The 13,731-nt window shown below is 43.4% G+C and overlaps 1 protein-coding gene across 1 annotated transcript; it reads left to right on the top strand.

Annotated features, from left to right (window-relative positions):
• The first annotated feature begins 3,687 nt into the window (after positions 1-3,687).
• Positions 3,688-12,125, top strand: LOC149849082 (uncharacterized). Its single transcript, XM_090006996.1, has 8 exons — positions 3,688-3,814; positions 3,905-4,488; positions 5,045-5,191; positions 5,332-5,456; positions 6,357-7,937; positions 8,442-9,013; positions 11,258-11,377; positions 12,040-12,125. Exons 1-8 carry the CDS (start codon positions 3,688-3,690, stop codon positions 12,123-12,125), a joined length of 3,342 nt encoding a protein of 1,113 aa, XP_089863122.1.
• Positions 12,126-13,731: the final 1,606 nt, after the last annotated feature.

The following is a 13,731-nucleotide window of genomic DNA, read 5'->3' as shown; positions in this document are numbered from 1 at the left end:
TCGATTTGTACGAACCAGTTATACTTAGGATATTCGTCGAATCGCGAATATATGCTCAAACACTCGGGAAGCCATAACTTCCTAACTAAACGAAATCAATAGATTCGTACGAGCCAACTTTCTTAGTTACGTCAATACGAAGAGAATGGCGTACTCAGAATTTTTCGGAAAAAAATCGCCGAAAACCCGAAATTCTTGCGGGACCCACGGAAATATTGGTGGGACCCACAGAAATATTCCTCAGAAAATATCTGGTGGGACCCACAAAAATATCCCATGGAATATCCAAGTGGGCCCCACACCAAGGAACCTCTTGGAATTAAAAAGAAGCCAAGGGGGTAGTTTGGGCATGGAAAAACCCAAGAGGAGGTGGGTTTGGGCTATAAATAGCCCTCCCCACTCTCTCTCTTCTCATAATTTCGACCCCCCCCTCTCTCTCTTGCCTTCTCTCTCTCTCCTAAACCTCCCCTACCTAGCCTAGCCCACCTGAGCCCACCTGACCTGGTCTGAGCCTGCCTGACTTAGCCTGAGCCTGCCTGACCTGGTCCTAACCCACCTGACCTGGGTCTGAACCCACTTGACCTGGTCCAAACCCAGTTGACTTGACTTGAACCTAGTTGGGTTTAAAGTCAAAGTCAAAGTTCTTTTTAGTCCTAATTCCGGTTTGGGTTTCTGAACCCAGACTTAGCCTACTTGAGCCGAGTTCGAACCTGCTGAACCCAGTTGACTTGGATTGAACCCTGTTAGGTTCAAACCACTTAGGTTGAGTAGCTTGACCTGCTATACCTCTTTCTCAACTAAGTCAGCTTCATCTGACTTAGTCTGACCTCTCGAAGGAAGGCTCGAAGCCAAAGAAGCAACCCGGAGCCGTTTCTTCCACGATTTGAAGTAAGTTCGCTTCGTTGATCCATCTCTCTCAAGTAGTTGATTGTTTGTATATAGAATATACTTTCTGAAGTAGTATCTTGCTTTAGTTCTTGGTTGAGCCCTCTAGGACGCTTCGGTGTTCACGAGCTCGCCTCGTAACTATCGTCGGATATATCTATGTTCAAACACGCAGTATATGCGTTCTTCAAAATAGTATCTCACCCTAGTTCTTGGTTGAGCCCTCTAGGACACTTCGGTGTTCACTCGCTCGCCTCGTAACTATCGTTGGATACAGATCTAGGTGTATATCTGCTGATACTGCCGACGCGTCTTATATTGCACAGGCCATGTAATTTACCTTTGCCGTCGCGTCGTATGATGCCAAGGCTCCCTGCTTTCTGTACTTCCGATTACTGCACTTCCGATTATACATTTACTTACGCCGTCGCGTCGAACGATGCCAAGGCTCCTGCTTTCTGCAATGTCTTTACTTACGCCGTCGCGTCGAACGATGCCAAGGCTTCTGCTTTGTTATATATGTAGAATATTTTGTTCAGTTACACACCCTGAACAATAGTATATGCATTTCTTTACGCCGCCGCTGTATAAAGCACAGGCTTCTGCTTATATTACATATATGGCGCGTAAGTGAGCGTTCAAACGGAGATCAACTCCAAAATCGCCCATGCGATTCCCTTACCGCTCCTCGTACAAGATTCTGCTTGACGAATGAAGCCCCTATTGGAAAGGCTTCGCCTTTTGGCAAAATGCTCTTTACATAAAGACTAAATCAATTACGTATGGCCTAGCTATGGCCCAAGGTTCCTGCAACCTTGATGGATGCAAAGTACGCACAACGGTGCGCATCCATTTCCCGAGTTAAGCGTAGCGATTTCCCACTAAAGAGGGGAGATGCCGCTGAAATGGATAAAAGAAACGCACGCTTTCTCCGTAAAAGAGAGGAAGTGCTGCTGAAATTCCTGAAGGAGCTAAGAATGGCTCAGAAAGAACGTAGCAGAAGTGCTACCCAGTTATGAAACGCCTTCTACAATGTAGAAAGGTTCGTCGCACCACTGCCGGTAGAGCAGAGAAGGTGTTGACAGAATGGTTGGCAGAAGAGCTGCCAAAACCAGTTAAGTGGCACAATGATGTCCTTTGTTGGAACGATGTCAGAATGACTCGTCTCCCTGACACCTGCAAGGGCATCATACTTGTAAGAGCCGTTGCGCCAAAGTAGTGGTAGCGCCTTGACGAGGTCCTGAGCTCGTTGCGTAAAAATACGCCGAGTAGCCGATCCGTAGAGATCGAGTCATGTGCATGCTCATTGAGAATTATCAGACAACCAGACTCGTAAGGGCCGCTGAGCCGGAGTGTGTTGTTTCCACCGAAAGAGGTGAAGTGCTCGTCAAGGCCGAAGTGCCGAGAGCAGAGTTAAGCATGCATATGAATAAAACCTTTGTTCCACGGTGAAAACCGTGTGGTTGATTGGGGTCGGGTACATACTTCTCAAAGGCTGCCCTATAGGCATGCAATGTTCGTCAAGTAATTGTAAGACCGGCAGGCCCCTTTCAGAATTTCTCACCGAGGAAGACGGTGATGGCGCAGCCTTGAGTGACATATATTTCACCCGAACCTGATAGAGTTCATTGATGGCCTTCGTCACTCAGAGGTATGGAGGTCGTGGTTATCCTTAAATATCTAAGGATTGAACCCAACTACTGCAGTAGCATAATGCATTCGGATACCTAGTAAGGATCTCTTCCGGTATGTTGTACCGTCCTACTAGGGGGATGGGGTCAACAGGCCTCTGGGGTATCTAAAATACATAGAATAATCAACCCCCAGATCGTCGCGTTGTCGCCCAGATATGAGTCCCCTAAGCCTAGGGGGAGGTGCAATTATCGAAACAAAGCATTAGCTTAGGTACAGCGCTACTTTGAATGTATGAGTGGATGACGTTGTTGAGTCAGTCCTGCATAACCTTTGTGAAGGTGTCATGGTCGGTATACTACTGGACCGATTGGGAAAGAACCCCATTGATATCCGTACGACTAAGTGAAGCTCGGAGAGCTGTCCTTAGATTCGTAGGATACGGATGTGCCAAGCATAAAGGCTTGAGCTAGACATCCATTCGTGACTCTGAGGAAGTCAAGGCTAAGTCGTAGAGACTTAAGAGGTTATTCTAACTCACAGCCCTGAAGAGGCTTATGTGAAGTCATGACGACTTGCATGGATGTTCAACTCATAGCCCTGATGAGGCTTGTGCGATATACGCTAAGTCATGGAGGCTTGAGCGTCGTATTACGAACTGCGACCCTGAGTGGTCTATGCATTTACTTGAGTTGAATAGATAGGCGTTTGCCTACTTACCAGACCATCAGTGGTTCTGACCCCGTTTAATGGGGATTTCAGGTGTTGAACCTGCGTGGCGATATGCGGAGCAAGGCGGCATCAAGTTCCAGGGTTTCTCTAGACAGAGTTGTACTGCTTCCTTTTTATTGAACCTACACTGCTTTCCTAAGCAGTAGTGTTGTAATAAACATATGTTTTCGATAAAATGGAACACTTTGGTGGTCAATGAGTTGCTTGGCCACATACCTGCAACGTGCTCGGGGTTTTCTAAAACTGACGACTCATTATCGTCTTATTCCGCTGCTAAAAGCTTTTCTAAGTTCCGCTGTAATGAAAAAAAAAAGAAATTCATGAAAATTTTAACTTAGCTTTGTTTTGGAAATCCGGGGCGTTACATTGGGTGTCCCGCTCCAACCGTTCGTTGAGGATCCAGAGAGAATTATACGTTCTTCTCGGAACCGATCCGAAATGGGGGACTTAGAACCCGAAGCTCCGGTGCGCCCTCTCAGGGAGTACTTCCTCCCCACGGAGTACACCCAGGCGTCGTGTATTCGCAGACCAACTATTGGGGCGCCACACTACGAGATTAAGGCCAGTGTGATTCAGATGCTTCCATCTTTCTACGGCCTTAGTCACGAGGATCCCTATAGGCACCTTGACGAGTTCCTTGAAATATGTTCTACAGTGAAAATTCAAAATTTCGGGGATGATGCCATGAAATTGACCATCTTCCCATTCTCATTGAAGGATAAAGCCAAGTATTGGCTAAAATCCTTGGATACGATAATAATAGGGTCATGGGATCAACTTCAGCAGGAGTTCCTGAAGAAATACTTTCCTATCGGTCGGACGAACCAATTCCGGCGAGCCATCACCAGTTTCTCTGAAATGGATGGCGAGCAATTTCATGAGACGTGGGAAAGGATCAAAGAACTCCTTAGGAAATGTCCCCACCATCAAGTGCCCAGATGGCAGTTGGTGCAAAGTTTTTACGATGGATTGTCTGACCGGAATCGTCAGATGATCGATGCTTCATGTGGGGGGACTTTTATGTTAAAAAGTGAGGATGAGGCTTGGCATCTATTTGATACTCTTTCTGAGAACTCTTTGCACCATGCCTCTACCTCTCGCTCTGAGAAAGCCACACCCAGTGGACCCAAGCGGGGTGGTGTCTTGGAGATTGGTCCGTCTACTGAGCTGCAAAGCAAAGTTGATATGATTTCTCAGAAGTTGGACCAACTTCTCTCAAGCCCATCACAACCTCAGCCAGTGTGTGCATTATGTGCCAGTCCGGCACACGTTGTCACTGAGTGCCCTTCAGCAGCTCAGTATCCTGAATTTGTGCAAGAGCAAGTTCAGGTCGCTCAGGGTTACACCAGACCCCAGAATAACCCGTATTCATCTACATATAACCCGGGGTGGCGTAATCATCCTAACTTCTCGTGGAAGAATCCCCAAACTTCCACCCAGTTTCCCCCCTCTCATCTTGCTCAGCCGCCACCATTCACTCAGACACTTCAGAGGCCGAGTTTTCCTCAGATCATTCCTCCTTATTCTTCCCAGCCCTCACAAGAGCCTGCACAACAGACTTCTTTCGAGGAGAGACTTCTCCAGGCATTCCAGGAGGTGAAAACCTCTAATTAGAATGCCTTCGAGAAGTGCAGCCAGATCTTGAGTTCTCATACTCAATCCATTGCGAAGTTAGAATCGCAAATGGGGCAGTTAGCAGAAGCAATAAGTCGGAGACCTGAGGGCAGTTTGCCGAGTCAGGCCGTAATAAACCCGAAGGGCAAGAAACCAATTACAGGAAGCTTGTACATTACAGATTCACAACAACAAGCCAAAGCTGTTATGGCCCTTCGGAGCGGACGTGCGTATCACTTCGAGAGTAAAGCAAGGACAGAGGAGCCAGAACCGATCATACCATCTTCTGCGGCTCAGTCCTCAGCCCCAGTTCAGAAGCAGGATAGAGGTGAGCCTTCTCACAAAGAGGAGGACCCCCTGATGTACATCCCCAAGCCACCCTATCCAAAAGCGTTAGAATCTCCCATTGGCAGAGGAAAGCAAAGCACCAAGGTTCAGGATATGCTTGAGATCTTCAAACATGTACAGATCAACCTGCCATTGCTAGATGCCATCCAGCAGGTGCCGGCTTATGCCAAATTTCTCAAGGAACCTTGTACTCAGAAGAGGAAATCTAGAGGAAGAGTTCCTACCAAGGTCCATCTGACTGAGCATGTGAGTTCAGTGCTTCAGCACCAGACTCCACCCAAGCTCAAGGACCCTGGAGCCCCGATTATCTCTTGCACCATAGGAAACATCAGGATAGAACGTGCCTTGCTCGACCTTGGAGCAAGTGTGAACATTCTGCCCGGATATTTCTATGATTCAATTAGGCTAGGAGAAATGAGAACGACCCCGATTACACTCCAACTAGCCGATCGCTCCGTCAAAGTGCCGAGAGGTATCTTGGAAGATGTGCTAGTGAAAGTGGATGAGTTCTACTTTCCGGTCGATTTCATTATCCTTGACATGGAGGGAATTGATAGCCAGCACCAGACTCCGATCATTTTGGGCAGACCATTTTTGGCGACTGCCAATGCCTGCATCAACTGCAGAACCGGAGCCATGGACTTGTCGTTCGGCAACCGAAAGGTCAGGCTGAACATCTTCAATGCCGCGATGGGTCCAGTGGGAGATACGGAGTGCTTCCAGGTTGATATAGCTCAGGATTTAGTTGAGGCACATCCAGAGTTGTACATGATAGAGGAGTCCCTTGATATGTATTATACAGTAGATGATAGTTATAGAGATAGTGTAGATGTGTCGTTAGCATCGTCAAGATCCCATATTTGGAGAAGGAGCATTGAGCCTCTCCCACCACTTGCTGAGACCCCAGCCAAATTATCGATAGAGTCTCCCCCACAACTTGAGTTGAAACCCTTGCCGGATTCACTCAAGTATGCATATCTCGGAGTTGGTGAGACTCTGCCTGTGATCATCTCGTCAAAGCTCACAGAGGAGCAGGAACAGAGACTGCTAGACATCTTGCGAGAGCATAAGGCAGCGATTGGTTGGGGGGTCGCAGATTTGAAAGGGATTGATCCTTCATTTTGCATGCATCGGATTCATTGTACTGACGAATCAAAACCGGTGCGTGACACGCAAAGGAGATTAAACCCCAATATGAAGGAAGTGGTGAAAAATGAAGTGGTCAAGTGGTTGGATTCTGGGATTATATACCCGATTTCTGATAGTCAGTGGGTCAGTCCGATCCAGGTCGTGCCGAAGAAATCCGAACTCACTGTTGTGGAGAATGAAAAGGGGGAGAGCATTCCGATGAGGACCACCATGGGGTGGCGAGTCTGTATTGATTATAGGAAACTGAATGCGGCAACACGGAAGGATCACTTTTCGTTGCCATTCATTGATCAGATTTTGGAAAAACTCGCCGGACAGAGCTACTATTGTTTCTTGGACGGATATTCTGGATATAATCAAGTAGCTGTCCATCCTGACGACCAAGAGAAAACCACATTTACCTGTCCGTATGGCACCTTCGCGTTTAGGCGTATGCCGTTTGGGCTCTGCAATGCCCCAACAACTTTTCAGAGGTGCATGATTGCTATCTTCTCTGGCTTGGTGGACGACGTCATGGAAGTTTTTATGGATGATTTTTCTGTGTATGGCTCTTCCTTTGAGGATTGCCTTCAGAAACTTACTCGAGTACTGAGTAGGTGTATGGAGACGAATCTAGTATTGAGTTGGGAAAAGAGCCATTTTATGGTCCAAGAGGGGATTGTACTTGGACACATTGTGTCCAAAAGAGGGATAGAGGTTGATCGAGCGAAGGTTGAGTCAATTTCACGATTAACTCCACCCACCACTGTTAGGCAAGTACGTTCATTCTTAGGGCATGCCGGATTTTACAGACGGTTCATTAAAGATTTTAGCAAAATCTCTCGACCGCTCTGCTCGTTATTGGCAAAGGATCAGCCCTTTGAGTTTGATAATGATTGCATGAAGGCCTTTGAGATACTCAAAGAGTCCTTGACCACTGCGCCCATTCTGAGATCTCCAGATTGGACACTTCCATTTGAGATCATGTGCGATGCTTCCGACTATGCGATGGGGGCCATTTTAGGACAACGGGTCGACAAGAAGCCTTACGTGATATACTATGCGAGCAGAACTCTGGCCGATGCTCAGATGAACTACACCACGACAGAGAAGGAACTGCTCGCAGTAGTATTCGCTTTAGATAAGTTTAGGTCCTATCTTCTCGGTTCGAAGGTGGTTGTCTATTCTGATCACGCTGTATTGAAGTACCTTCTCAGCAAGAAAGACACCAAACCGAGGCTCATTCGCTGGGTTCTGCTACTACAGGAGTTTGATCTCGAGATTCGAGATAAGAAGGGAAGTGAAAACGTAGTAGCAGACCATCTCTCTAGACTGATCGTGGAGTCTACTCTGGATCAGAGGCCGATCAGTGATTCCTTCCCCGATGAGAAAATTATGGCCGTCGGAACATCGCAATTACCTTGGTTCGCAGATATTGTGAACTATCTGGTTTCGAGGCAGATTCTTGTGCATTGGAATAAAAATGAGCGTGAGCGATTCTTATCACAGGTGAGGCAGTACTATTGGGATGAACCAGAGTTGTTCAGATATTGTGCAGACCAGATCATTAGAAGGTGCGTCCCGGAGGAAGAGTATGAGTCCATCCTCAGTTTTTGTCATTCACTAGCTTGTGGAGGGCATTTTAGTAGTAGGAAGACAGCTGCAAAGGTTTTGCAGTCTTGTTTTTTTTGGCTGACACTCTACAGAGATGCACATGAGTTTTGTAGGAAGTGCATTCGTTGTCAGCAGACTGGGAATATGTCCAAGAGGGACATGATGCCCTTGCTCCCGATCTTAATTGTTGAGATTTTTGATGTTTGGGGCATAGATTTTATGGGCCCATTCCCACCATCGTTCGACAATTTATATATCTTAGTGGCGGTTGATTATGTGTCCAAGTGGGTCGAGGCTGTGGCAACCAAGACCAACGATCACAGAGTTGTGCTTAAGTTCATTAAGCACAATATTTTCAGTCGTTTTGGTGTGCCACGTGCGATGATAAGTGATGGTGGAAAGCAATTCAGGAATGTGCAGGTGGCTTCTCTTCTGAGAAAATATTCTGTCAATCATCGGTTTACCACTCCTTATCATCCGCAGACCAGTGGACAGGTCAAGGTTTCTAATAGAGAAATCAAGCGGATCTTAGAAAAGACAGTCCGCCCGGACCGCAAGGATTGGTCCCAGCGATTAGATGATGCTTATTGGGCATATAGGACTGCATTTAAAACCCCAATTGGCATGTCCCCATATCGTCTTATTTTCGGGAAAGCGTGCCACCTCCCTGTCGAGTTGGAACACAGGGCTTACTGGGCAATCAAGAAGTTTAACTTCAATATCACCCAAGCTGGAAAAGAGCGATCATTGCAACTCACTGAGCTAGAAGAGCTCAAGAATGATGCATACGAAAATGCCAAATTATACAAAGCTCGCACTAAGGCCTTTCATGATAAGCACATCATCAGAAAAGTGTTTGAGCCAGATCAAAAAGTATGGCTATTCAATTCTCGTTTACATCTATTCCCAGGTAAATTAAGGTCAAGATGGGATGGACCTTACATTGTTAGGGAAGTATTTCCGCACGGGGCAGTGACATTATTTGACCCAAGTACCAGAGGCACATTCAAGGTGAATGGGCAAAGACTGAAGCCCTACATTTCAGGTACTTTACAGGCAGGTGAGTGCGAGGTCTTGGATCTCGCAAAAGAATAGGGTCTGAGCAAAATAATGTATTATATGTATCCTAGAAGGAGAAATTTCAGTTAGCATTTGTTTTTGTTTCGTATTTGATTTTATATGAGCTTACAATTGCTTTGATTCATGCAGGCTTATCTGACATTCACTGTGTGAGAATAGGTTATTGAGCTCAGGACATGGCTTTTAGAGCAGACAATCGATTAGGTCAGTTGAAAACTGAGCATCCGCGTATGCTTAGTGGTGGAGCATGATCCAGTCTAGAATCAGCTCAAGAGGCCCCCGCATATCAGGTCGTATCTATCCGCTCTCCTGTCTTGATTTCAAGTTCTGTTAGTGTGCATCTACACTGTAATTTTATATCTCTGCATGCCACTAGGGACAGTGTCATTCAAGCATGGGGGGGTGGTTCAGTAGATACACACTATTTTATCCTGTTTATCATGTTTTGGTAACTAAAACTCATAAATTAGGCATTTCAGAATTTTTTTTAGCATATATGAAGGTTGTTGACATAATCAGACATGTTAGAAACTTTTAGAAGCCCCATGAGGAAAATTTTTTCTGAACAAAGCTAAAAGGAGCGAGTATTTTTGTGAAGTTCAAAGAAAATACTGTATCTGAATGCGAAAAGCTAATTTGGAATCACAAAGTATAAGTAAGCACAGTTTGAAATAAACTACTAAGTAAATGAAAAATATTAGGAAAAGCTCGAGCTTAAAAGAAAAGAGTCTGCGTTAGGTTGTTTGGATGATTTCACAATCCCGAGTAAGATGAGTGCAGAAGCTAGTTAAAGCGTTTGCATTCCACCCGAAAAGGAGAAGGAAAGCTTTGAGAGCCTCGGAAGCTGAGACCAGATACAAGTTGAAGTGTCTGAATCTCGTGTTGAAAAGGTAAATGAAGGAAGTCACTTTTGTGTCTAGTTAGTGTCTTTAACATACAGATAGTGGTATAAGAAGGCATTAACCTTGCACAGGGCACAAAAGCAGACCACACGCAGGCGAATGAAAAGAAAAGAAAAGAATGAAAAAAGTGAAAAAATTGAAAATTCAATGAAAAAAAAAAATGAGAGCTTAAATGAAAAAAAAAAAAATCATTACTTAGAAGTAGAATAAAAGACTGTGCAGAAAAATACACAAGTGATGAAAAATGAACAATAGCATGATAATACACAATTTTCTGAGAAACGATCATAGATAACTGCAATTTTTAGAAGAGTGAAAGGAAAATTTTTATCATGGAGGCAATAAATTTCTAATTATGATTCTGAGAAGTGAAAAATTACATGAAATATTTGCTAAATTTGATTTCTGGAATTGCCTAGCATTTTTAAAGAAAATTTAGAAGTTTTGCATGATTTCTAATGTTTGTGGGTAGCATCTCTGCAAACCCTCACGAGACCTTACTCGTCCACTGGGGTAACCCAGGGGTTTAAAGGGCTTGTTGCATGAGCTAAATGCAACCGTGATTCCTACGAAAGTGAGTTAGTTGTTTAATAAATTTTGCATTTTATTCGGGGAGTACATATCTTCATCGCGAGGGTAGGGTATATTGCTAGGGACTAGCAATTATTCTAGCATGGGGGTATTTGATGATGCATTAATTACGCATAAATATAATATATTTTTATTACATAAATGCATCATTTATAGATTTAGAACCCACACTTAGATGCATATAGATGTCATTGAGCTACGGTTCGAATTTCGTTCGAATCGGATTTAAAACGAGAGAGATATCGCATTTTTAGTGAAACGGGTCAGACCTTGGAGTGAAGCGGGTCAAAAGTGGATCCAAACGCCCATTTTGGGCCTTGGATCTGGGGAAAAATACACCAAATCCAACCCCAATCTAGATCCAAACCTATTTTGATTTTTATTTACTAAAACCCCCTCAGAAAAGGCGCTTAGCAATAAAGTTTTTTTAATCCTTCTTTGGGAAATTGTGAAAAATGAGGATGTAGCTATAAAAAGGGCACAAAACCCTAGAAAAATTCTGTCTTAGCCTTAAGAAAACACACCTCTCTCCAGCCTGATTCTCGTTCCTTCATACGCCTCCCTTAGCCACCACGCCTTCCACCTTCAATCCAGTCCGGTTACTGTAGGGAAAATGCTTGCAGATGCCGGAAACCGCCCCTTCTTCCCTTCCCATCTCTTGTCTCGTTAGCCATATCTTCCTCTTCTTCTCACAACTTGCTGGTGTTGATGTTGTTTGTGGCATTTTGCAGGTACTCCAGCAGGATGCAGCAAGGGAAGAACATCTTCAGCATCATTGAAGGCAGCAGGGTGCATTTCTTGGGCTAATTCCACTCTCTTCCACCTCCACCCTCATCGAACGGCCTCAATAGGTTCGTTCTTTTCCTCTTCTTCTCTTCTAGTGTACAACCCGTGTGATTGAGTGTGTTTGTGTTGTTTGATGGGTTTAGTGGGTTTCAACCGTAGAGTATTACTTGGTGTGTCAACCAGCACCGTAGAGTTTTTTTTTGGGTACACCGTTCAGTCATATCTTTGTTTTTGTTTTAGTTTTAGTTTTGAATCAAGTTGAAGTTCGATCTCCATTCTAATTCTCTGTTTCTGTTTCAACTCCTTGATTTAATTTGTGCATTCGTTGGTTTCATTTGTGCTTTCTGTTTAGTTTTTTTTTCTTTCTTTAGCTTTGCATTCAGCATTACAATGTGCGTATCATAAACTCTTAGAAATCTTGAAGCCGTGAGACCTGTTTTCTGGCTGGAATCCTTTGTTTAAAGTCTGAACAATTTTGCATTTATCTGAAAGATGCCCGATATTTTCATTTTGTAATCACCGTGAAATTCATTTCACGATGTTGTTTTGTGGATGAGCAGTGCTTGATTGTAGATCAACGGTTTCAATCAAGATTGATATCTACAGCTGATTGAAGATTTGAATTGGGCATTGAAAGACAATCAACTATCTGATTTTTAATTGACGATAGAGGAATACGGTGGCTGTTGGAAATTCTGATGAACATCATTGTTGCTTGAAATTCCAGATCCGTATGGTTGTTTTGTGTTGATTGCTGTTGAGCTTTTGGCTTTTAGCTGCAATGCTGATATATGGATCAGGTTAATTGATTAATTGATTGAACATTCTAAGTTCAAATTTCTGAAGCTCTGTAGGGGTTCAATTTGCTGAATGCATCTGTTTGAAATTCCAGTTAGCATGGTTTGAATGATCTCTAAGTTTCTAATGAAATGCTACCGGTGTTTAGTGAAGTATGCTTACTGTTTTCAATCAAATCAAAATTCTATTAAGCTTCCAGCTCAAGCAAAGTACTGTTTACTGAACAGTCTGAACGTGATACATGGCTGCTACTTGCTTACTACCGAACTCTTGAGGTTTCATATTAACTTTGTGATGCAATGCTGTTAAACTATTAGCTATTAATTAATTGCGTTATTGGCCAGTAGTTGTTAGCTACAGTTAGGTAATCTGTAATTGTTACTTGAATTGTTAGTTTATTAATTGTTAAAATGTCTGCTGGTAGTTAAGTGAGTAGTTGCTGAGTTTAGATTATATACTAACATGATTTTTGGAAATAGAATGATGTTAATAGGTTAGCTGGATTCTCACGTTAGCCTTGTTCCAAGGCAATTTTATGCTAGGTGTTTGTTGCATTTGATGGATAGTATGGGTCTCTACAATGATTTTTATGTTGCTATTCAGTATGATTTCAAGTTCTAGTAGTTGTGTTCTAGTATGCTGAAAGATTGCAATAGTTTAGATTAGATATAGTTGTTGTTTAGCATCATTACATTAGAAGTAATTTTCATTGAGTAGTCTAGGTTAGGTTAGTCCAAAGTTGCGCAAGGGCACAATTATCTTTTTTCTAGTTACGTAGTTCTTCTAACTTCAATCCTTAGAAGTTTACTAAGTTTCTAGTATTAATCTAGAGTTGGTTGCAGTATTAGAATAATTAGTTTAAGGTATTGGCTCTGATAAATTCTTATTTTACGTAGAATTAGGTTAGCAATTAATCTTAGAATTAATTTAGAAATAGTTGTTCCCATTCCAGTATATAGTTTACTAACTTTTCTTTTATATCATGCAGGTGATATTAAGTTGCAGTAAGAGCATCTCGTCTCGATGATAGATTGTCATACCAAGTGATTTGACGAAAATGCCCTTGTGTTCGCAGGCTTAAGTCATTGCGTGCCTCGTTTCTGTTCTTGCTCAATTTTGAATTCGTTGTAATATTTTTTGTAATTGAGCAGATTCAATATCAATAAAGTGCAAAGTTTAGAATTAATCTTAGTATATCTCGTTCCCTGTGGATTCGACCCGTACTCACCACATTCGTGGAAAGTCGGTTTTTATTACTTGATTGGTGATTTTCCGAAACGTTTTCAATGATAAAATAGTGTTTAAAAAAATACCATTGCAAAAATCCGATCACAAGGCATATACAATTATGCCAAAACCCTAACTGAAATACACGGAGGGTGCGGGGCAAGGCAATTACTAGTTGAACCGAATATGGTTCAACTTGAAGTAGCCACGGACTGGTTTTTGATAGGAAGCTATTGACGGCCATCATGGTGGCTCTACGAGGCTGTGAGTGTACCAAAACAAGGGTCTACACTCTTGCTGCCAACGAGGTTGTAACTCAACTGATGGTCTGGCCCTTTGGACCAGACTGTCATGCACGCTAAAGGGTTTTGGTCCGACGCATGGTTCGGACCAG

This window comes from Nuphar pumila, chromosome 1 (assembly GCF_984573655.1).
Source record: "Nuphar pumila chromosome 1, dmNupPumi1.hap1.1, whole genome shotgun sequence".
NCBI lineage: Eukaryota > Viridiplantae > Streptophyta > Magnoliopsida > Nymphaeales > Nymphaeaceae > Nuphar > Nuphar pumila.
This window is presented reverse-complemented; position numbering and strand designations above follow the sequence as displayed.

What these genes read in the sequence shown, in the direction of transcription:
- LOC149849082 (XM_090006996.1), top strand. Translation starts at nt 3,688, where the DNA reads ATGGGGGACTTAGAACCCGAAGCTCCGGTGCGCCCTCTCAGGGAGTAC. An exon ending in GCCCATCACAACCTCAGCCA is followed by an intron (nt 4,489 to 5,044) that starts GTGTGTGCATTA and finishes TGTACATTACAG; the next exon opens with ATTCACAACAACAAGCCAAA. An exon ending in TCATCGAACGGCCTCAATAG is followed by an intron (nt 11,378 to 12,039) that starts GTTCGTTCTTTT and finishes TTGAAATTCCAG; the next exon opens with ATCCGTATGGTTGTTTTGTG.